This window comes from Monodelphis domestica, chromosome 2 (genome assembly GCF_027887165.1).
Source record: "Monodelphis domestica isolate mMonDom1 chromosome 2, mMonDom1.pri, whole genome shotgun sequence".
Lineage (NCBI taxonomy): Eukaryota > Metazoa > Chordata > Mammalia > Didelphimorphia > Didelphidae > Monodelphis > Monodelphis domestica.
This window is the reverse complement of record NC_077228.1, coordinates 229652785-229675876: the sequence shown is the minus strand read 5'-3', so window position 1 is coordinate 229675876 and position 23092 is coordinate 229652785. Positions and strand designations below refer to the sequence as shown.

Here is a 23092-nt window from a genome sequence, read left to right as displayed (position 1 = left end):
GGGAGAGCTTCCCAGTAAGGAGCCCTGGTTCAAGTGTAGTTGTTAGAAATGGCGAGCCTTATGTTCTTTTCTTGGATGTGTGTAATGCAGAGATGATATGCATTTAGTTTTTAGTTTTAAAAAACTCTTACCTGCTGATTTAGAATCAATACTAAATATCAGTTCAAGACAGGAAAACAATAAGAGCTAGGCAATCAGGGTTAAGTGACTTGCCCAGGGTCATAAAGCAAGGCCAGATTTGAACCCAGGATTTTCTGTCTCTAGACCTGGTGCTCTATCCACTGAGCCACCTAGTTGCTCTATATTTAGTTATAAAATCATAGGTGGCATATCATTTGTTCCAAGACTCAAACTTCAGGCTGGGCACATAATAGACAATAAATATCTGTTATCAATTGATTCTAGTACTTTAATGACTGAACTGTCCAGGGCAAATGTTTTTCTGTTCTTTTAAAGAGCTTCAGAGGAAGAATGCTTCCTTCGCATTCCATTTCAGTGTTTCATTGCACTAATGGGCAAGACATGTTCCCTTTTGACAACTCATAAAAATCAACCTTTGTTGGCTTTGGAGTAAGATGCTGCTGGCAAACTGGCAGAGGGCAGAGAAACAAATTGAAGTGAAGTGGACATAAAAAAAAAATTCATCATAGTTTCTAATCGCAGGCACTATATTAAGCCCCTTTTCTTTAAGGGAATAATTCAGGCAGTTTTCTATAGATGAATCCTAAAAAAAAAAAAAGATTTCTACCCTAAAAGCTATGGGAGGTTTAGGAAGGAGAGCAGCAGGTGTAAAAGATAGGACTTTTAGGAATCTCAATCACAGACACCTTAGTTTTTATATCCCTGACTAACAGATTTTTAAGGAGATTAAGAGTATGTGTGTGTGGGAACTGATAGAACAAAAATCTAGTGACTTCACTCATAATAAATGAAAAAACTGTTGCTAGATATTGTGGGCCCCTATTTGACTGGCCATAAATTGAGGCTGTGTTAATCCCAGCCAGCCCTTTGGAAGGGTGGAGAAGGATATTGCATGAATAAGATCCCAGTGGCCCTGGGACTAAAAGTTTTGTGTCTTATTTGGTATCTCTGCCATGTCTTTTAAAAATATTTCAGAATAAGGGACAGCTGGGTGGCTCAGTGAATTAAGAGCCAGTCTCAGAGACGGGAGGTCCTGGGTTCAAAAATGGCCTCAGACACTTCCTATCTGTGTGACTTTGGGCAAGTCACTTAACCTCCATTGTCTAGCCCATAACACTCTTCTGCCCTGGAATCAATATGCAGTATTAATTCTAAGATGGAAGGAAAGGGTTTAAAAAAAAATCTTGTAGTAGAGGCAACATCTTCGTATTAAATTGTTTGGAAACCTGTTTCCCAGTCCCAGGTAGGTAACTGTAAAGTGTATCATTCTTATTTCTAAGGTGTTTCTTCCCTAAACCTGCTGTCTTAGATGGGATTATCCTCTTGGTGACGGAGTGCCATCTTCTGTTTCCTTTTTTTCAGAAAGCTTGGAAGAACCATCCCGTGACAAGATGGGCATGGTAGTGGTTAGCGATGCCTCTGGTGTCAAGGCTCCAGATGGTGGATGGGGCTGGGCCATCCTCTTTGGCTGTTTCGTCATCACGGGCTTCTCTTATGCCTTCCCCAAAGCGGTCAGCGTCTTCTTTAAGGAGCTCATCCGGGAGTTTGGCATTGGCTACAGTGACACGGCTTGGATCTCCTCTATCCTGCTGGCCATGCTCTATGGGACAGGTGAGAAGAGGCCAGCTTGAATACAGATGGCATTATCTCAGAAAAGAACCCACTAGAAGAAGCAGGAGTGCTAGAGAGACAGCAGTTTAACTGGGATGTGGCAAGTGGGACCCCGGAGGCATAGTGTACCTCTGAATCAAAACATCCCTAATCACTCCCAGCTCTGTGAAGAAAGTGCTGTGAGCAGAGGAAAAATAGGGGGTTGAAGAAGCAAGCCCAGTTCACATAGGGGCATTAGACTGGCTTAGACTGGGGATGACCCATTCTTGAAATTTGTCCCATTTCCATTATATTAATTACTGTACATCCTTGTTGAGTCCAGTTAATTAAATTCATGTAGGAAGCAGGTCGAGTGCTATTCTTCCTAATCACAACTTGTAGAACTTAATTTGTGTGATTAAAACATTGGGAGAGTGTATTTAAGCCCCTTGCACACCCCTTTGTTTTTTTCTTGAGAGAGGACTAGGTTTCAAGAGTTCCTGAATCTGATTCTGGGTCTGTGCTGTCTCTGACTTGATCTTGGTCGCTGAACTTTATGCCTCAAATTTTTCCCCAGTAAAATGGACCTTCTACAGCACTGGAGAGTCTAGAGAACCCCCAAGTTTGAATTCCAGAGAACTGCTACCTATGTAATCTTAACTTCTGTGGTTTACTTCCTCTGTAAAATAAGGGATTTGTACTAGATTATCTCTAAAGTCCCTTTTTAGCTCTTAAGTTGTTACCTTCACATGTACTATTGGGGGAGCACCTAAAAATATTGCTAGCTTCCCAAGTACTAAGTATGCTGATTAGAACTCTGTAATAATTTAAGAGCAGAAACCCAGCAAATGGATTAGTTATATAAGTATGGAAGGTCTATGGCATAGATACTGAGGAACAGGGTAGCAAGGCTTCTGTCATTGAAATACAAATAATTCTTGATCATCTGAACTATTGAAGGGGAGAAGTGTCAATAATAATAATTTTTAAAAGTCTAGATATCTAGATAGATAATAAAAAAAATTCTACTGGGCCACACATCATGGGCATCATGAGATGGCTAAATGATCCAATGGAAGGACCTTGGATTCATGGAATCTAGACAATAGGGATTCAAATCTGAACTGTAGGACTTACCTGTAGGGCCCTGATCTTTTCCCCTTTTCCCCTCTGGAGATTAGATTTCTCCTCCATCAAATGAGAGGTTTGGATGAAATGATTTCCAAGGTACTTTTCTTGTTCTAAAACTCAAGGATTCTATGAAGTTTACTTCATGAAAATTAAATTTTGCTTAGGAATACATTAAGCCATGTTTGCATTTTCTGAACTCTTTATTCCAAAGACTTTGTGTCCTATTGGTACAAAGGTACATTGGCTGGTTATCAAAAACAGCAGGGGAAAACAACCCTCCAGCCACAGTGGCATCTATGGATACCGAGCAGGTACTCAGACACATGCTGAACAAATATTTGCCTATGTATTGAAGGTAAATTAGTCTGGGGTAAAATGCTTGCCACGAAACCTTCACTATGGAAACTCACTATTATGAGGTACCATAAAAAGAATGGTTAAGACTATCTGATGGTAACTATTTCTAAGGAGACTCAAAGTACAGGTTCTTGCACAAATAAGACCTTGCCCGAGCAGTTAAACCAGAGAAGGTCTATGGTTTTTAAACTCAGAGGGTCAGGGTAATGGGTTCCATCACACATCCATGGGTTAGATAAACAGAAAGCATGACTCCATTCCATAGTAACAAAAGCTGCAGTTGCTTTTGATATAAAAATCACCTCACAATTGTGTGTGTGTGTTTGTGTGTGTGTGTGTACGGATTAAGCACAAACCCACTGCCCCTGCTGGAAAAACTCCAAAGTACACATTCCGTGATGTGTCCTTTTCATGTACAAAAGGCTTCCATCATTATTAATTATTGCAACTTGTTAGGGCTGATGACTGTTGCATGTGGCTCAGAAATGGGGGAGAAAATAAAACCAAACTCATGGCAATTAAAGATCCCTGCTTTAGTTCAGTGGTAGGTGGTTTCGAATGTTGGGGAAAGGTGGACAAAAGGACAGACTTCGGACTTGGGCCACCAATAATCCATGTTGCTGCTTCCCAGGTCCATTGTGCAGTATATGTGTGAATCGATTTGGCTGCCGACCTGTCATGTTGGTGGGCGGCCTCTTTGCCTCGATCGGGATGGTGGCTGCCTCCTTCTGCACCAATATTATTCAGCTCTACTTCACAGCTGGAGTCATCACTGGTAAGTACGGGAGTCCAGAGGAGGGGTGTAAATCTCAGGTAGGTATTAAGCTCCCAATGATCTGAAAGCCCCTCAAGACATCATTTGAGCCCCTGTCAATGGAGAGTGCAGCACCTACGAAGTGACCCCCTCCCCGCTCCCCACCACAGTGACCAAGGGAGCTCAGTGACCTAGATACCATGGAATCACAATCCTGGGAGATGGATGGGTGTACAGGGCAGCCAGGCCAGCAGTCATTTCCTTCTTGTCTAGTGTTTTCCAGTGAATCCTCCCGAGCTGAGATCAGCTCAGACTAAAAGATTCCAATGGAAAGGCCACTGATTTATTAGCATCGATTCAACCTGACTTTGCCAGGTATGTTTGGGGTTTCATGGCCTCTCTGGGGGTCCTCTTGCTTTTGGCCATTGCTAGTGAGGAGAGGTCACTTCGTGAGGGATAATGGCATATTACACTTAAAGAGAGCCTGTCTAAAAGACAAGGAGGATTCCATCAGAGGACAGATCACTGGACCCAGGGTAAAGAGCCCAGATTCAGGCAGTTAGTATCAACTCCATAGGGAAGCCAGTTGACTTGTCTCTTAATCTTGATCCCATACAAATGCAGTGACGGAGGCTTCGTATTTGTGACGAGAAAGTCTTCTGGGGGAATATAATAATATAATCAAGTAGACTAAATGAAAGTCGTTTACAAATAGCCTTCTAATAGCATTACAAAATTTGGGGGGACAGCAGGTTCACCTTGGAGGTGTATGCTTTTCTTTCGCTGATATGATAAAGATATTTTGTGATTCCCTCCATCTACCCTGACTTAATGGGAAGATGAAGCACACGGGTGAGCTGTGCCGCATGCCACAAAAACTCTGCCCTCTGTAATTTTACCGATAGATCTGTCTAGAAGGCTGATTTGTAATTATTAAATGGAATAAGAGGGATAAGCATGGGCAGAATCAGTGACGGTTGATCCCGAGTCCGATGAGTGTTTTGATCTTGGGAAGAAGGGCACATCTTAAGTGCTAAGCCTGTTCTTGCTCCTTTTTTCTTTTAAGGCCTGGGCTTGGCACTCAACTTCCAGCCCTCCCTCATCATGCTCAACTGCTACTTTGACAAGAGGCGCCCGTTAGCCAATGGTCTCTCAGCCGCAGGTAGCCCTGTGTTCCTCTGTATACTCTCTCCATTGGGACAGTTCTTACAGGACTATTATGGATGGCGAGGCGGCTTCCTCATTCTGGGAGCCTTGCTACTGAACTGCTGTGTCTGTGGGGCCCTGATGAGGCCTCTGAAGGCTCCCAAGAAGGGTGGAGAAGCTAAGCTACAGTCACAGAAGAAAAAAAAGCTTTTGGACTTGAGTGTTTTCAAGGATTGTGGTTTTGTCATCTATACTCTGGCAGCTTCTATTATGGTATTTGGACTCTTTGTGCCACCTGTTTTTGTGGTAAGCTATGCCAAAGATATGGGAGTACCAGACACAAAGGCTGCCTTCCTGCTGACTGTTCTTGGCTTCATTGACATTTTTGCCCGGCCCCTCTGTGGACTTGTGGCTGGAACCAAGTGGGTCAGACCCCGCTGTGTCTACCTCTTCAGTTTTTCCATGATCTTCAATGGTTTGACTGATCTCCTAGGTGGTTTCCTGGCAGAGTCCTACGCGGGCTTGGCAGTCTTCTGTGTTTTTTTTGGCATATCTTATGGCATGGTGGGAGCCTTGCAGTTTGAAGTGCTCATGGCCATCGTTGGCACCCAAAAGTTCTCTAGTGCCATTGGCCTTGTACTATTAATGGAGGCAATTGCTGTGTTAATCGGACCTCCTGGTGCAGGTGAGTGTCTTCTCTCTTATATTAATTTCATTCCTGTTATTCTCCTTTTCAGAAATGACTGTTGAGCTTCCCAGAAGTATAGATAGGTCATAGGACATTTGGCAAGAGGTAGAAGATGCTGTCATGTCTATGAGATGCTCAAAAAATATTTATTCATCTAATTAATGAGGCCAGTTTTTTGCCTAATTGGAGAAGCCCAAGCCAGACCCTTGTGAGCTTTCATTAGATTATCACATATTACTCTTTAGCACTGTGGGCTTTGTTTCCAGGAGGTGAGAATTCATCTAGGCATATTACTACCTAAGACTAGGTTTAGTAACTACAGCATATGTCCATGGCATTCTCCTGCCTTGTAAATTCACTGTCCCAAGGACCTGATTTTTGGTCTCCACTTCTGGGGAAAGGAATGTATTAGGAGTGATAGGGAATACCTCAGTGGTTCCAAGACCTCATTGTGGCTAACTCCCTTCACCCATGCAGATCTTGACTTCCATAATTCTTGTCAATGGCTTTTCACAGAGTGGTTCTACCCAGTATGTTGGAAGGACTGCCTCTGGTTCTTTTAATATTTTGTGGCTAGCAATGCAGCACTGTTGTCCCTCCTTCTCAAATCCAGATCAGGTAATGGTAGAGAGCTTACAGAATTTTAGAATAGAGATGACCTTGTCCCAACTCCTTCACTTTACAGAGATGATGACTTAGTGGAGTGAAGTGGTTTTCTCAGGGTCCTGCAGCTAGTTAGTGGTAGTAAATAGGGACAACACCCAGGTCTCCTGTGATCACTTTCCTTCAGGTGGTCTTCAGTGTCAAGTTACTACAATCTGCTCTTCAACAGCCAGTTGGATCTATTGGGGCTGCAGTTTCCAACCCCAAGAAAATTAGCTTGTCCTTTGGTGTCTGAGGCTTGAGTCCAGCTTTGTTCTGGGGGATGGGGAGGAACTTGCTTGTTTGTGCCTCAGTGAGTCCAGGGAGAGAGAAGATTTACACCTGTGAAGGTAATACAAGATATCACCTTGTGACATCAATCAAATATCTCAATGCTTCTGGATCGGCAAGTAGGATTCCAAGTGGTTAAAACTCGTTCTTCATCTCCTTTCAGAAAAGCAATTAATTAAGATCCCCACAAAGAGAAGCAAGAATAATTGTATAACTGAGATTCTGTTCTCAGTTTTCAGTAACTTTTTTTTTTAAACCCTTCTGTCTTAGAATCAATACAGAGTATCGGTTCTGAGGCAGAAGAGTGGTAAGGGCTGGGCAATTAGGGTTAAATGATTTGCCTAGCACCACACAGCTAGGAAGTATTTGAGGTTGATTTGAACCCAGGACATTCCCTCTCTAGGCCAGGCTCGCTCTCTACTGAGCTGCCTACTTGCTCCTGTTTTCAATGATTTTTGACATTGCTTAGTTCCATTGTAAGAAAAAAATGGAGTGAGGAATAACCTCATTTTTTATTTTCCCTTTCAGAGGGAGAAAGTTACACTTTTTAAAAACTTGAGATTGAAGCAAGCGTTCTTAAAAGGACAGTGGGAGAAGAAGATGGGTAAAATACATCTTGAGCACTGTTACTTAGAAAAATCAGTTGGAAAGATAATTTTAAAATGAGAATTTAAAGTAGTTTGGATCAGAGAGCCTGATCCTTCCAGGACCCTTATTCCTACTATATAATATTGGATGACTCATTTGATCAGTGCTCAAGTATCTCCATGTTTAATTTGCTAATAATGGAGATTTGGAAATGAGGTAATTCCTTGCCACTGGAGGTGTTCAAGCATAGACAGGACTGCCATTTTTGGAGATGGCATCCAAGGGAGTTCCTGCACTGCAGAGAAGGTCAGCCAGATGACTGTGACCTTAATAACTCTAGATCTCTTTTTATCATCATTAGATTCCCTTTAGAGAAACTGAAGAAATTAAAAAAAAATATTCTCTCTGACTATATTCTGCTTTGATTTAAAAAAAGTGGAAAAAAAAGAATTTATCCTAGAGTCTTGTTTTTGCTCCTCCTAATTTTTATTTGGAGGAAAGTAGTAGACAGTGACATAAGATTGAAGAATCAAGCCGACAAGTCTGTTTTAAAATTTAAACCCTAACTGCCCAGGGCAGGAGTATATGGAGAGGGGTTTTATGAGAAGAGGTGGTGCATTCATGGCTCTTCTTCCTGCTATTATTATTGTGAGCTCGCTGAGGGCAGCAGGTCTTCTGCCCCTCTTGTATCCTTGGTGCTCAGCACAGTGCCTATCATGTAGTGTGGAGTTAACTAATGTTTCCTGACTGGCTATGCCTGAGGGTGATGGCACAGGACTGGGCCTCAGGTGTGTGAGAGTAGGATGGGGAAAATATTTGGCTTCACAACAAGTAGGTTCTGACATCTATCTTTGCACAGAGAACCAAAGCAAGTATAACTTTCTGGTGACTTCTAATGCCATCTGAGACAAAAGGAAGCAACCTACCTAATCCAAGGGTTTTCTATCGGAGTTAAGCCATTCTGATGGGTGCCAGTGCAGGGCTAAGGTTTTGGTCAGGGCAATGAGCCAACCCACTGTTCTGTCTTTGGTATTTGGCACCAAAGAGCTATATTCTATAAGAGCATAATGGTTCTTCCTGGTGTTTGTCTCAAAAGGTTAGGGACATTCTAACTTCCTTTAATTATGCATTATGCAGAATAAATTCATGAATTTATTTAAACAGTTCTCAAACCTATTAACAATTTTCATCCTGTGTCATCACTCAGATGAATAAGTTCCATATGTTTACTGAGGAAAAGAAAGGAGGAAAGGCAAGAGGCAGAGAAAATCAGATGACTGGGGGGGAGGGGGACAGGGGTGGGGAGGACGGGGAAAGAAGCCATGGAGGGGAGGGGCCGTGCACTGTTCCTGAGAGTCCTCACAAATGTCAGAAACAGACACTAACTAGGCACAATTGATAGATTTTAGTGGGAAAACTCATTCCAGGTTATCTTTCATCAGGTTGCAGCCTATGTGTTAACAATATTTTCAACTTGCATGAGCAGGGTCCCCTAGTCCTGAGGTGTGACTCTTGTCCTTTTTCAGGCAAACTCCTGGATGCGACTCACATCTACAAGTACGTGTTTATCCTGGCGGGAGCTGAGGTGGTCACCGCTGCCCTGGTGCTGGCTCTGGGCAACATCTTCTGTATTAAGAAAAAACCAGAAGACCCTCAGACCAAAAAGGAGGTCGCGGAGAAGGAGCTCGACAGATTGGAAGACAGATCTTCTGAGGAGGCTAGAATAGACTCAGTAGAAGTGGAATGCTTCTTGAAAGCAGAACCTGAGAAAAACGGGGAGATTGTGACCAGCCCAGAGACCTCCGTCTGAATGGGAACCTGGATTCTGAGTTAAGGGGAGGGAGAGAGGGTTGAGGGAAAAGGTACAAAGAATTTCAACACTCTTATTTATTTTAGAAATAGGACTAGCTTGGGGGGGGCCATCGGCTTGACTCTGGTTGCCTGCTCGGCGGATCATCACATGATCATTTTTGGCGGGGGGAGGGAGGGGGGCAGGGAGGGGAGGAGATGAGTGGGTTGGAAACATCTCATTCCAAATCGGATCTGTGGTGGAGAAGCCAAGCCGCATGGTTACAACATATTTATGCCAGGGAACTAGCCTGTGTCGATCCACTTTAGCAGTTCTGCTACCCATCACTTGAAGTACCTAGAAACTCACACTTTAAAGAAAAAATGATTTTAATCAGGGTTTGGGGAGGGGAGGTAGGAAAGGGTGGGAACAAGGGGAGGGGTATAGGAGATTTTCCCTACAGTTATCTCTTAATGATGCTCAAGTTGTGGCTCTCTTTCATTTGTGATGTTATGCTAATGTGTAATTTTCCTCTCAACTTTTTTGGGTTAAGAACAAAGGATCTCAACACTGGGATAGTTGAGGTAAATGTGCACTGGGATTGAAAGAGTAAGGAACTCAGTCCTTTTCTGGGACGTCCATCAAATCTCTTTCATTTGGGAGACATAATGGCATTACTTGACTCAACCCAAATATCCATTTTTTAAAAATAGATTACTTTTGTTAAGGAAAGAGTTATTTCTACCAAATGGTTTCATTTTCTTGTCTACGTGGGTCGCCTTTTAAAGTGGTGTTCTTAATGTGAATTGCACAAGTGACAAAAGAGTTCATTCTGGGCAACGTCTTTGGTATTAAGAAAAAATCAGAAGAACTTCAAGAAGAAGAAACCAAAACAGTATTACCTGGTACAGAGGCTGTGGGCCAGCATATATGCATATCTATGGGAGAGGGGTTAGGTTGAGGACTTCTACTTTCCAGTCATTCATTCTAGCACCTTACAGAACTGAATGGGGCATTCGTTCATGGATGGCCAGCATACACAGGCTTCCCGAGAGCACCACTTAGGGTACTGGATTTTTTTTTTTAATCAGAACATGTGTTTTTGTTCCCTGTGTCTTAAAAAAATACAATCACCGTCTCTGCTGCCTTCCATTCGTGTCTCCCTCTGGTTGACTGTGAGCTACACCTCATTTTGGCCCAGTCCTCTCGGTAACAGCTTCCTCTAGCCTCCCAGTCTCCCGGCTCATTTAGAACAGACCCTCCCCTATTGTCCAGACCAACCCCACCAACCTTCCTGCAGTGGTGCCCTAGATTGACACACACCCACCTGCCCTCCTGGCTGGTGGACTGCCTGGGGCCCTGCATGGCTGGCGGAGCCCGGCCCGTGAGAGAAGGCCGGGTGCAGGCCGCCTCAGTACGTGGTGCGGCGGAGGCGCTGAGGACAGCAGCGGGCCCCCTGGCGGGCTGCATGCAGCCGGCGAGATGACATCTCCCTGCTCCTCTGTAAAATGAAAAGCAATAAAGAGCAATAAATCTGGTTTACAGCCACTGAAATAAACTCCACAGAAGAGGCAATTTTCCCCTCCCACTCTCCCTTGCACATGCCACCCTGCAACCTCCCAGACTATCTTTGAAATGCCCAAGAATTCCTCTTTCACTCATCCCACTGTGGACCTTAAGACCTAGATTCTTGGTTGTGGCCTGCCACTGAAAAGAGGCCAGCTTCCCCAGAATTTAGCTTTGGATGAAGACTACCCTGTTCCACTGGATGGATAATCTAAGGCTTTGGCACCACCGAGCAATTTTTGGAGGCGACTGTTAAAAATGCCTCCTGGACAAATACATCTCCCTTTTCTCCCTTCCTGCTAATCTTTTTTTTTTCCCTCTCCTCTCCTCTCCTCTCCTCTCCTCTCCTCTTCTCTCCTCTCCTCTCCTCTCCTCACCTTTCCTTTTTTTCCCCCCACCTCCCTCTTGTCAATGCCTTAAGTCTGCAAATGGCTGCCCTGAGGCCCAGGTAGAGAGCTCTGCTGGTGGCTCTTGGGCCAAAAGTTGTATTAAGCATCCTTGCAATTTGATCTGGCATAGATCTAAGTGACTTCCAAGACTTGCCAAAGCAGCTCCACTGTGATTTAGGGAAAAGTCCAGCCTGAGAAAGCTGTTCCTGCCATTAGAGATGTGGAACAGGGTAGAGAATCCAGCCTCTTGATGCTCAGTCCTCTTGCTAGAAATGAAGAAATGCAAGCATCTCACTTTCCGGTTCTGTCAGTAAAGCTATCTCAGTGCTCTGTCTCTAGAGTCTAGGTAGGAAGTGATAAGAATGAGCTCTTAGGAGGGAGAGGAAGAGGCAGGCATAGAAAATAGATGGCCAACCTTGCTTGTTGGCTTGTCCATATGTCCAACTGGAAGGGGGAAAAGGACCTTCTTTGACCTTGGAGTCTAGGGGAAGGAAGAAGGAAAGAGGGAAAGGGCCCAAACTTTATTTCCTTTTCCTTTTATTAGTATAAAAAAAATAATGGGGCAAAAAAAGTGGTCAGCTAAGAGAGAGCTACAGACAAAACTTGAGTTATTTCCCTTTTAATCTCTTTCCTATAGGGCTAACGTTAATGGCTGGCACCCTCCCAACTTCCAACAGGGTTTATTCTGGTGAACTCTTCCTATTTATTAGCTCATGCCCTGTGTTCCTTCTCTTCCTTGCACTTGAGTATCTCCCCAGGCAGCTACGATTGTACTGTACCAGAAACAAGTTGCTGAAAAAACTTAAAAGAGGAGCTGCTGTCTCATTTGCAGGGGAGGAAACAGCAGGTATTATGTATGTCCCCTCGTTCTCCCACTACTGCTGGGCGAAAGTGGGTCCAGAACTTCACATGGCTCTTGTCCCCCAAATCTTGATTATTTTGTTAGGCCAGATCTGGGGAGATGACAGCAGCCCAAGACCCTTTTGTGTTCCTGTGGACCTGTGGACCTAGGGACCTGTGGAAGTCCTACTACTTAAACTAGAAATGTCCAAGGGTCCAGTAACTTATTCCTAAATTCAGGAGGCAACTCTGTTAAGACTGCCTTAAGATTTCTCTGTATGCAAAATGGTGCAGATGGCCACAGATGCAGCTGACATTGTCCTTTACTCCTCTTGACTTTGGCTTAACCTAATACTTTTTTTGTATTGGTTCCAAGGCAGAAGAGCCATAAGGGCTAAGCAATGGGGATGAAGTGACTTGCCCAGGGTCACACAGCTGGAAATTATCTGAGGTCACATTTGAACCCATCTCTAGGCCTGGCTCCGAATCTACTGAGTCACCTAGCTGCCTCCAACCCAATCCTTTTGCCTTTAATTTTAGGGGAAGAATACTGTTTTAAAGTAGTTAGTTCTGAACAAAAGTTCTCTGGTTCTATCCTGACTTGAGTTTTTGTCAAATCTCCCCAAGGGCTGTAGTTGAGTCTGGCTCAGGCTCCTTAACCCTCTCTTCTTGCCTCACCCATACCCAATTTCCCCTTCCTTTTCAGCTCAACTTTAAACTGTAATCATGTAAAACTAAGTAGACTTTCCCCATAGCTCTTCTTGCCCAGTTCCCCCCCAGTTCCTATACCCACTTACACTGGTGTAAGGTATGACTGTCCCTACTCTTTCTCCATTCTCATTCTCCAGAAGAGAGCAGAGTCAGAAGGAGTGAGGAAAGGAGACCAGGGGAGTCAGTCAGTCAATCTGGCAACACCATAATTAACAGCTGTACTTGGTCATACTAAGAACCAGAAAACTTAAAGCAACTTTCTCCAGTTTTCCTATAGCAGTCTGTTTTTTTTGGGGAAAGGTTAAATAATTCTGAGATCAAGATACTTGAATATTCTGGGGGTAGGAATGGGGAAGGTGAGTGGTAGGCACCATACTCAGATAATATGCCAAAGATTGGCTAGAAAGGCCTGTGGTTCTCAGCTCTTCTAACAGATCTTGCAAGTGAAGAGCTTAGTCTCTAAGGTCTGTGGAACCTCTTATTGTGGATGAACTCTACCAGGGATAAGGAATGCCTGATCCTTCCATAGGTCAGATGGTTCCCAGACTTGGTCCTCTGGGTCTGGTGTTTAATTCCCTTCCCTGTGGCTTACACTCTAAAGTGATTCCAATCTTCTTGTGTTCCTAAAACCAGTTTCAAATTTAGGAGTTGGCAATCACCAAAGATGTAGGAGATAAAATGGTAACTACTCTCCCTGTACTTCCCCCTTCCCCAATGAGTAAGAATGCAAATATAAGGACAAAATTAACTGGAACCTAGTAAAAGTATTACACTTTTAAAATTAAACTTAATACTGATTAGATACAAAAAATATCTGAATAGTGCCCAAATTTCAGAAATGTGAATAAAGGTGTTAAGAAAATTGTTCATCCTCCTATTCTTGTTCTAAATCTTATTCCATAGGAATAATTTTTCAAGCTATCACGAGACAGTAGAAAAACCCTTTATACTTAAACTAATCCTCAAAGTTAGGGGGCCATGAATTTGACTGATTGTGGTTTCTTCAGGAAATAAACTTCCTAAGCATAGCTTTCTCTAGCCCCTAGGCACTAGGATACCTAAAAGTGCTTTTTTTTCCCCTTGTAAATTCTCCCCTATCATTGTGGATCTTCAGTGATCTATAAAGGAAAATGTACTGAATAAGGGACCTAATTATTTTTAAAACAAAGCTCTGTGTGGTACGTAGGGAAAAAAAAAACTACAAGCAGGAATCGGGCCAGGAGATATGCTATATGAATGGATTTCCATTCATCACAGATGGTTGCTGGCATATTACATTTATTCTTTTGCTAGGGAAAACCTTTAAAAAATTCTCTGGTCAAGGAGTTGGTTGCTAAACAACCAAAATCCATGGTAAGAAATGTTTTACTATTTCCTTCCTTAGAAATGTCCTTTATAGATGGGGTGGGAGGGAAGGAAGGTCAGTGGGAAGACAATCCACTGTTTTCTCTTAGTTAGTCATTGGGGAATTATGGGAAGAGTTTTTTCCTTGCCCCTGCTGGAGTCCTATGCAAAGGAAGCTAAACCTAAAAACCCAAGTGTGCCTCAAACTTTTCCTAAGACCAAATTTTGTTTCAACTTTATTGCATCGGGACAGTAAGTAGGTGGGTTTGAGGAAAGAGAATGAGTGAAGGGATGGGATCAAAGGAGCTTTTGCTTCCCTGTCCCTGGCTTCTGTGTAAAATGCACTGTAAAGTGGCATGTGGATCTTACTGTGACTTTGTCACCTGCTTTTCTGGCAAACTACAGCACACCTGGTGAATAAATATTTATGCCATCATAAAGACTTAAGTTGAAAAACACAAACTGACTTAGAAATGGGACAATTTACAATAACAAGATAGTGTTGCTTTGGTACTGTCACTGTAATTGCATTTTATTTTTCAGAATCCCATTTCTCCTCATGAAAAGAGATAGTTAGAAGGGGTCTCTCATGCTTCTAAGTTCTTTAGCTTTACAGCAGACCTCAGATTCTTTCAATAAAATCAGAACCTTTTTATTTCTAATGTGAGTGTTCACACTTAAGGCCTCCAGTTTCCTGGTGTAGGCATGATGCACTAAATTTAGAACAGAGCAGTAAGTTGGTTGAGTGTATCTCAGGCAAGCTGGCTGGGAAGGACTACATTAGGGTTCCTGGAGATGAGTTGTAGTGTTAGAATTTGGTTTGATAATAAGGAAAAACTTCCTAACAACTGGTGTTGTCCAAAAGTGGAATGCATTGCTTAGGAAGTAGTAGGCTTCCTTTCACTGGAGGTTTTCAGGTGGATTGACAATTCACAATTTTATTAAAAAAAAAAAAAGGTTGTGTAAAGATTTGCATGGTTATGGCTTCTAAGGTTATTTCCAGAATGTTGATTCTGTTACAGCAGTAATACCAGTAACAACAGAATGCTCCAAAGTAGATTTTGTCAAACATTTAGAGGAAAATTACCTTCCTAAAAATACTCTGCTACTAGTTCAAGTAGTAGGATCCAATCTTTTTCAATTAATTTTCCTATCCACTCTTGAAACAGAGGGGAAATGACTGCCAAACTCTGCCTTTAATTTCTTTGAATAAGGAATGTGGATTCCTCAGGAAAAAGAGACCTGTAAAGTGAGTGGGATTGCTTGGCTAACTCAACCATTTGAAAAAGAAAATTAGAATAATGGAATAACAGATCTGAAAACGGATCTGGAGAGATAAGCTGGTTCAGCCTCTGCCTTTGCAGACAAGCCATGTAGGTGAGAGGATTCTTTCCTTGAAGCATTTAGGTTTCTCCTTGGTTTGCATTAGACTTTTGTCTAGACCAACAGGGATTGGATCCTACAACACCTCAAGTGGCCTGCTTCATATTGATAAAGGGGTCGTTGGGTTCTTTCTGTTTTAAAATTACTAACCCAACTATATAGAAGGATTTTACTGAGACGATGTTGACCAGTTGAATTTGATAACTGAATAAGATCCATTAACAAAGTAGAATGGTAAAGCTGAAGAGACTTTAATTTAGTGCAACATCATTACTTAACCCCTGAGGGAACTGAGCTCCTGGGATGTTAGGTGGCTTACCCAAGATTTACAGTAGTTAGTAGTAGTTAGAAGCAGAGGCAGAAGTAGAACTTGGATTTTTACTGTCAGGCCAATAACCCTATAGCACCCCTCATACAATCTCTTTCTATAAAAGATATATCTCTAAGGTAATAGGATATTCCACAGCTCACACACTTTTATTATTTCAAAGTGACAACCTTGAATTTAGAGATGGGTAAGGGCTTCTCCCTAGCCAGAAAAATGGTGAGTTCCTGGGTTGCAAAATGACTTAATAACTTGACCCTTTAATAGCTAGATTAATGATGAGCTGATGCATGCACTTCTGGGAAATTCTCAAGCTTGACTGCAGGTGATGTACTTTCAGGATTCAATGTTACTGACTACATGACCAGATCCAAATGAGGACAAAGCAAATGTGGGCACAATAGAGGAGTTTTTGAGGCTTAGTAAAGCTAGCAGAACCAAAATCAGATGCTAGATGGCAAGGTCAAATTCTTTGGATACCTTAGAAAAGGAAATGGTATCAGATCCAGGATAGCTTTTTTTTTTTTAAGTTAATAATGTTCTGAACCTGCCAAGGAAGACTGGGCCTTCAATGGGTTATAGAATTATTAATTTTACCTTTCCATTTTAGAAGGAAACTGAAATCCAGAAATAAATCACTCAAGTAGGGTCACACTTTGGTCTTTTCAGCCTAATTCCATGGTTCCCCTCCCTTCCTCCCACAAAACAGCTGCCTCCAGATGAAGTATGTAGGAAGCTAGCTGTGAGCCAAGCTATGGTTGTACTACCAGGTGAGATAAAAACTGATAAAAAATCAATTCACTGACCTATATAAAGCAAAGAATCCTGGGTTCTCGCCTCATTCATTTTCCATTGCTTTGAATCATCTCTTAGGGAAGCAAGGTAGGCATATCATGTGCGCAAATGAGGAATTTTCTTTTATCTTACAAATATTAAAGCACCTTATCAAATTCAACTGCTGCTGACCTTCAGATTCTCAGCATTTCTCTCCAGATTTTTTTCCCTTAATAAAATAAATTGGCATTTGGACTTAGAATTGGTCAAGGATGCTATAAAGATGGGATGTTATAGGCAGCTGGATAGCATGATAGATAACATGTTGGACTTGAAGTTGGGAAGATCTGTAGATATTTGCTGGCTGCGTGACCCCAGGCAAGTCACTTAACCTGTAAGCCTGTCTTTTCATATATAAAAATGGGAATAACATCTACCTCAGTGTTTTGAGGGTCAAATTAAATAATATATGAAAAGCACTTTACAAACCTTAAAGCACTTTGTAACTTTGCTATTACTTTTCTTGTTATTCCCAAGCAGATGGTCTAGATGACCTCCTAAGCTCCCTTCTAAGTACAAAATTATAGGAAAATGGTGACCTGAATATGGAATACATGATCAGAAGATAGTGGACACATTTAAAAAAACCCACAAATCAGAACATAAGCTTTCTCTTTACCATTATACCAAGGCAGTATTTCAGAGTGCCAATCTGTTTCCTATTGAATGGTCTAGTGACTGTCAAGCAAATCTCAATACAAGCACAACTTGCTATTTAAACCCCCTCGGAACTGTTTTATCTTTGTGACAGAACATGCCTTGCCTTCACATGCCCTCTTGTGGGGGGAAAGTATACACCAATACAGTTGATGGTTCTTTTAAGATCCAGATGATGATCTAATGTTTACAATGTGTAATAGGGATGGAGTGAGATTCTGGGGTCCTAAACTAAACTGGCCAAGAAGGGTGGAAAAAATTGTGAGTGAATCTTGAACTCCCATGTGTTTAAACTCCAGGTGATAGTTAGGGAAGTGCTCAGGAGAGCATCCAGAGGCAAAATGAATGAATGAGGGAATAAATGGACAGAAAATATTGGATAGAGTCAGGAGAGCTTGGGTTCAGTGTGCCAGGCAAGGAAAAGCTGGTGCCATCTGGTGGAGCAAAATTCTTCCTATGCCAATGAAATCACAGGTCTGGTTGAAGTAGGGAGAAACAGCCAACCACCACCAAATCCTTCATAAAACACTAACAAGGATAAAAGTACAAGGGTCAAAGGGCTCTCTTGAAGATATCAGTACTATTACGAACTTTGACTTCATTCTGGGGTGGCAGCATAATGGATAGGGCTAATTTGAGAACTATGGACAGAATGGAGAGCTCTGAATGTCCCATTTGGAAGCCAAAAGAATTTTAGACAAAGCTGGAGAGAAGAATATGAAGCAAGGGAAGGGAAAGGAGTGATTGGAGCAAGCATAGAAGGTGATGGGGTGGGAGAACACAAAAATATATATAATAAACCATCAATAAATGACAATATCAGGACTGATCTAGTAAAGTGGATGGGATACAGAAAAGAATTAATAGGAAAACCCCCCAAAGGAAGAACATTTAGACTCAGTGGGGCCTTCCATGCAGATGTAGTACAAATAAAATGGAGCCAGGTCCCTCTTGTACAAGTATTAATTGAGTATCATATAGCTCCTGGGATGCTGGATGCATTCCTAATCGCTTGCTTAACATAGCTCTTTGTTTGGTTAAAGAGAAAGTTAACTTGGGATGTGAGCCTCATTCCAAATGTAAGGTACTGACTGACAAGACCAGAGTCCAGTCACCTTAAAGCAAAGGCCTGTGATTCATACCTGTTAGATGTGAGGGAGTGAGGGCACTGCTAGTGGCTTCCTTGTGTAATTCGTGAGTTATCCCGATTTGTTTGGCTGCACGCCCAATCTAGGGATAGTACAGGGGAGTTCAGAGACTTAGGTGTGAATTGCAACTACAAATTAAAGTCCCACATGAGGAAGTCATGGCACACCTAAATTCTTCAACTCCCTGGCACATCCCATAAAGCACTGTTATGGCACAAAGGCAATTGCTAGTGGAGTCATTTTGCCAGTCTCTTCCAAAGCTGCTTTAGCACATGGGAGGAAGGGTGTGTAACATGTTTCTTTGGAGAGGTAGCATTAAAAAAGCAGAGTGAGCACCTGGGCTTTTGTTCACCCTAGGCAGGCTCCTTAAGCCTAGGGGACAAGGACCTGCAGCAGAAATCCTATGTGTCCCACTTCCCCAACAGAGAGTGAAGGTGGGAAGAGGAAGCTACCCCCAAATTCAAAAGCAAATTAAACAAGTGAGCTTTTAAAATATGGTTTGGTAAGCAAAGCACTAAGAGCGTGAAGTCATTACCTCCGCCAAGGATTTGCTGTGAAGTTGGGTCAAGGTCCCCATTCTGGGGCCCCTGAACTTGTTTTTGTCCTTATAAAGTGGGAGAGATGAATACTCACCACCTTCTTCACAAGGCAGCCGACCAGATTTATGCCCTCTAGGCACAAGGCATTGTCTAAAAGTTTGGTGAGTGGCTCTGAGAAAGCTACAATGCAAACACAAGGGATACTTCTCAAATATGAGTAGTTTATTGTTTTTCAAATCCGTATGTGGGCTGATAACTCTGCCTTGACTCCAGTATTCCCAGAGCTATGGGAGACAATGGAAAGGGAGGCAATCAGGTTTCCAGCACAATAAATTGATCGTTAAACTTCTTGTTTCTCCTATAAGTAGCCCCTGATTTTCAGACAAAACAGCTCAGGAAGTCAGAGATGAAGTGAAAAAACACCATATACGGTCGGATCTAGAGGATCTTGCTTGAACATATATGTTGACAAGCTCTGACTTCCTATTTTAAATATGAAGCAGCTTATCAATGAGGGATCAGTACTGTATAAACAGCAGCAGCTCAGCTCTGAGAACTCTTGTATTAACAGAGCTAGACCACGAGGAAGTTGATCCCTGGGACACTCAGTTGGACAGGGTGTTGCAGTGCTCTCCTACACCATAGGCAAGCAGAATGATTATTTCAAGCAGCTTGCCCATCCTTATATTTTTAATCTTTCCAGGGAGTCTCCTCAACCACACTAAATATAAGCTGGAACAATTCCTCTCAAAAGGGATACTCAAGTCAGTCAGTTCCCTTCCAAGAAACAATATATGCCGCTAGAGACTGGATAGGCCATTTCATTCCTTTGCCTTTCAATATGTGAAATGGCACAGTACAGAAAGTGACAGGAATTAAGTGTTTTAAGTCACTGAAACTGGCAAACCAAAAATGCTTAGTTCTATGAGGGTTCTTTGGAAATTTCACATCTTCCTACTATTTAAATGCATTGGCAAACACCAAAACATGGGGAATGTTAAATTGATGAGTATCCTAGGCAACTGTTGCCAGATGGGGAGATTAGGGCATTCCTTTTTTAGAAAAGTACTCTGAAAACCTTGTGAGAAAACCACTATGTGCCTAAATCCTTCAAACAGTATGGTTAACTGTGTGACTTTCAGAAGTCCAAAAGTAAGGGTGCTAATTCTCCCAATTAGCATACAATGATAATCAGTAGATTCTCAAAGAATTAATATAGATGAATCCAAATCTCATTTTCAAAACAATGGGAACCAGTTTTGAAAAATCATTTTCATTCTCTCATGGTTTACCTACACATAGTGAACTGTTCTCGAATTGGTGAAATAAAGACGACATGAAAGGGGAGAGGGAGAAATGTAGAAGTCATTATGAATTTATTATTTACACAATTGTTAAAGTACACAAATACAGTGGTAATACAAATGAGCTGTTCAGAGATATTGGTTACCAATACACAGGTTGATACAGACATTCTAACTACATTTGCTGCAGGTAATGGTGGGGAGTTAAATATCACGGAAGGGCAAGAACTGTCCACAAGCAAACACAATCCTAGAAATCTGCATCGGAATTCACTTTTCAAATTATACTCTGTCAATTTCAGGTCCTGGGCACAGGGAGGAAGAAAGGCTGCCTTTGATATGTCTTTCTGGCATTACATCAGAAACCACAGAGATTTACAAAGAAAACACACTTTAGTATAGGACTGTAGCTGATAATGACATGCCTAAAGGATTAAAACCAAACTCAGTAAGACATTCAGCTACCCAAAAAAATCCCTCCACTAATCAACACTTTTTAAATCTTCCTATTGCACTCCCAAAACTCAGGTTCCCCAACCCTGTCAAGTAAACACTCTCTAAAAGCTCATTAAAGCAACCAAATCAGGGCTCTGAAAAACCAAACGTCAGGATTAAACAGAACAACTAGAGGCGATGAAAATGAAAGCGACTGGCCGAACACCGCAACATCAATTTAAAAAATCAGGTGTCTCTGTGAACAAATGTTTCGGTTCTAGGAAACTGGGGGTGCAGGGGGAGGGAGACTGTAGGATAAAGGGTGGGTATAGCTTAGCTTCCAAACAGGACAGACTCTCCAATGGGCTGATAGAAAGAAATATAAAAATACCTATGTATATATATTTATATATATATTGCACCTTGATTCCCAAGACAGAAAAAGCTCACATCTACTTTGCTTGAGTAAAGATTTGGTATCACTACGGTTCGGTGTTTCTGTGAGTGCTGCAAGATTAACAATAAGAAACATCATTTTATGAAAAGCTACCAAGAGCAGAAGTCCCCGAGAGCCTCCAGAGGAAAAAAGACGCTGTATATGGAGGCCATTTGCGTTCTAGTAGGTTTTGAATCAACCCTGCATTTGTTTCTCTTCGGTTCACACATGTAACTCAGGGCTACAAAAAACCTTGCCCCATAAATGCATGACCATAACCTGTTGGGATGTTAAAATTTTGAACGCAGGTTGGAAGCATCTATTTCTTGGCACTTCTGGGGATTCCCCTTCATCCGTTCAGCCAACGTGGGTAAACCTTGGCATCAAATGATGGCAGACCAGTTACTTTCTTTTGAGCACACAGGTGTTACTACAAATGAAGTGCCCATCTGTATTGGTAGCATTTATAGTCCACTTTAAATTTTCCCCAATTCAAAGGCATTCAGGCAATCAACATCGAGATAACCATATACAACCCCCAAGTCTCTCAAATTACAATCTTCTCACAAGAAAACCAGAAACACATACTCAGTTTTTAATCCTAAGAACTCCCAACTGTTCAATTTGGGTCTCAAGAGCCTTGGCCTTCAATATTCTTCAGACTTCTTGTTTCCCTTCCCATTCTCCTTTGGAAAGAGCAGTGTCTTGCATTGTTTGAAAGTATTCCCACACCCTTCAAGCAGCAGTCTTAGCTCTCTGACTGCACTGAAGACTGGCAAGAAATTCAACTGTTTTGCGTTGTAGGGGCATTTCAGTTTTACATAGGGAAGAATGAACAAGACAGCCATAAAGCAAGTTAATGAAACTGCAAGCCACACATATATTACTCATATATGTGTACATTATGTATATAAAACTTTGATGAGAAAACCCCTCCAAACTGGATTGTACAAAGACAACAAAAAAAAAACACAAAAAAATTCTATCATTTTAATTCACATACACACTCCCTGCCTGAAACTCCAAGCCAGTGTCTTTGATGCAGGATTGTTCAAAGTCAACATCTTTAAAGTCAGACCGAAAAAAAAAACAGACAAAAAAACGCAACAATAAAAAGACAGAATTCTTTACATAGATTTAAGCCAATAATTTTTAGCAAAATGATACAAAACTGTCTTAAACCAAGTAAAAGATTTATAGTTACAGTAGAATAATAATAAGGGGTAGCATAAGTTTACCACCAGTGGAGGGAAAAATGAAAAGACTCTCGAATGGGAGTTTGATTCTCTTTGCAAATTGTCTCTCTCACACTCTGGTTTTTCTTCCCAGCCCCATTATAACTGAGTTCTTTGTGAGGGGCATCAGGTTTCAGCCCCTGGCGATGGCAGCACTTGGAGTTTGTTCTGTTTAGGGTATTTTTTGTTTCCCCCATGAGCATCGCTGGGTAAAAAGGCCTGGAGAGCTCCTGGTGTTAACGTTTTCTGTTCTAGATCGGGGGACGTTTCACTAGTAAAGCCATTGGTAGGTAACATAGTAGATCAGCCATGCATTGTCTGCCCCTCCACGGCAAAAAGGAGATTTCTCATCGGTGCACGACAGACTGAAGACCACTGGAAGTCACCCGACCGGGAATCTGTCGGAGCCAAAGCACAGGAGAATGTCAGCGTGTAGCCAGAGAAATGCAGGACCAGTCGTGTGGGTGTAAAATACCAAGGTGCTAAAAGTCCTGGGAAGATCAGGAGCTCTAGATTCACAAATGCCAACCAGCACCCACTCTAGGTTGCCTCCTCCCACAGATTGCTGGAAGGGAATTGCAGACGGAAAGCACCTCTGCCACCAGGAAAAGGTGCTCAGCAGAACAAGTGACAGAAATTAGGGAAGGAAGAAAGGGCATGCAAACAAGGAAAATTTCAGGTTCTGACTTAGCTGAGCTCTTGAAATTGACCTGATGAGAATTCAAGAGAGCTAGAGATAAACCTGTCCCAATTCCTCCCTCCTAACAAGTGCCTTGCCCTTTCGGAAATGGCTACACAAGCTCCAGTTTGAGTGCTAAGACACTCCCCT

At 42.1% G+C, this 23092-nt stretch overlaps 2 protein-coding genes across 14 annotated transcripts in view; one reads left to right on the top strand and one right to left on the bottom strand.

Annotated features, from left to right (window-relative positions):
• Positions 1 to 10269, top strand: part of SLC16A3 (solute carrier family 16 member 3) — a 78939-nt gene extending 68670 nt beyond the window's left edge. For all 4 annotated transcript variants that reach the window (XM_007482803.3, XM_007482802.2, XM_007482801.2 and 1 more), the window contains 4 exons: positions 1504 to 1752; positions 3851 to 3994; positions 5040 to 5804; positions 8855 to 10269. In XM_007482803.3, coding sequence (XP_007482865.1) covers positions 1533 to 1752; positions 3851 to 3994; positions 5040 to 5804; positions 8855 to 9138 — 1413 coding nt within the window. In that variant the 5' untranslated portion in view covers positions 1504 to 1532 and the 3' untranslated portion in view covers positions 9139 to 10269. The remainder of the gene's footprint in view (positions 1 to 1503; positions 1753 to 3850; positions 3995 to 5039; positions 5805 to 8854) is intronic.
• Positions 1 to 23092, bottom strand: part of CSNK1D (casein kinase 1 delta) — an 82847-nt gene that overhangs the window by 8557 nt on the left and 51198 nt on the right. For 2 of the 10 annotated variants that reach the window (XR_008916435.1, XR_008916434.1), the window contains exons 9-10: positions 11488 to 11553; positions 10445 to 10618 (exon numbers count right to left, since the gene is read on the bottom strand). Coding sequence is in view for 3 of the 10 variants with exons in the window: in XM_007482809.3 (XP_007482871.1) it covers positions 18829 to 19137 (309 nt within the window). In the remaining 7 variants the exon portion in view is untranslated. Of the gene's footprint in view, positions 1 to 3733; positions 6792 to 8467; positions 8955 to 9200; positions 9488 to 10444; positions 10619 to 11487; positions 11554 to 12472; positions 16679 to 18813; positions 19138 to 20212; positions 22662 to 23092 lie in introns of those variants that run through there. The other 8 variants (XR_008916433.1, XR_008916432.1, XR_008916431.1 and 5 more) reach the window with 8 other exon arrangements.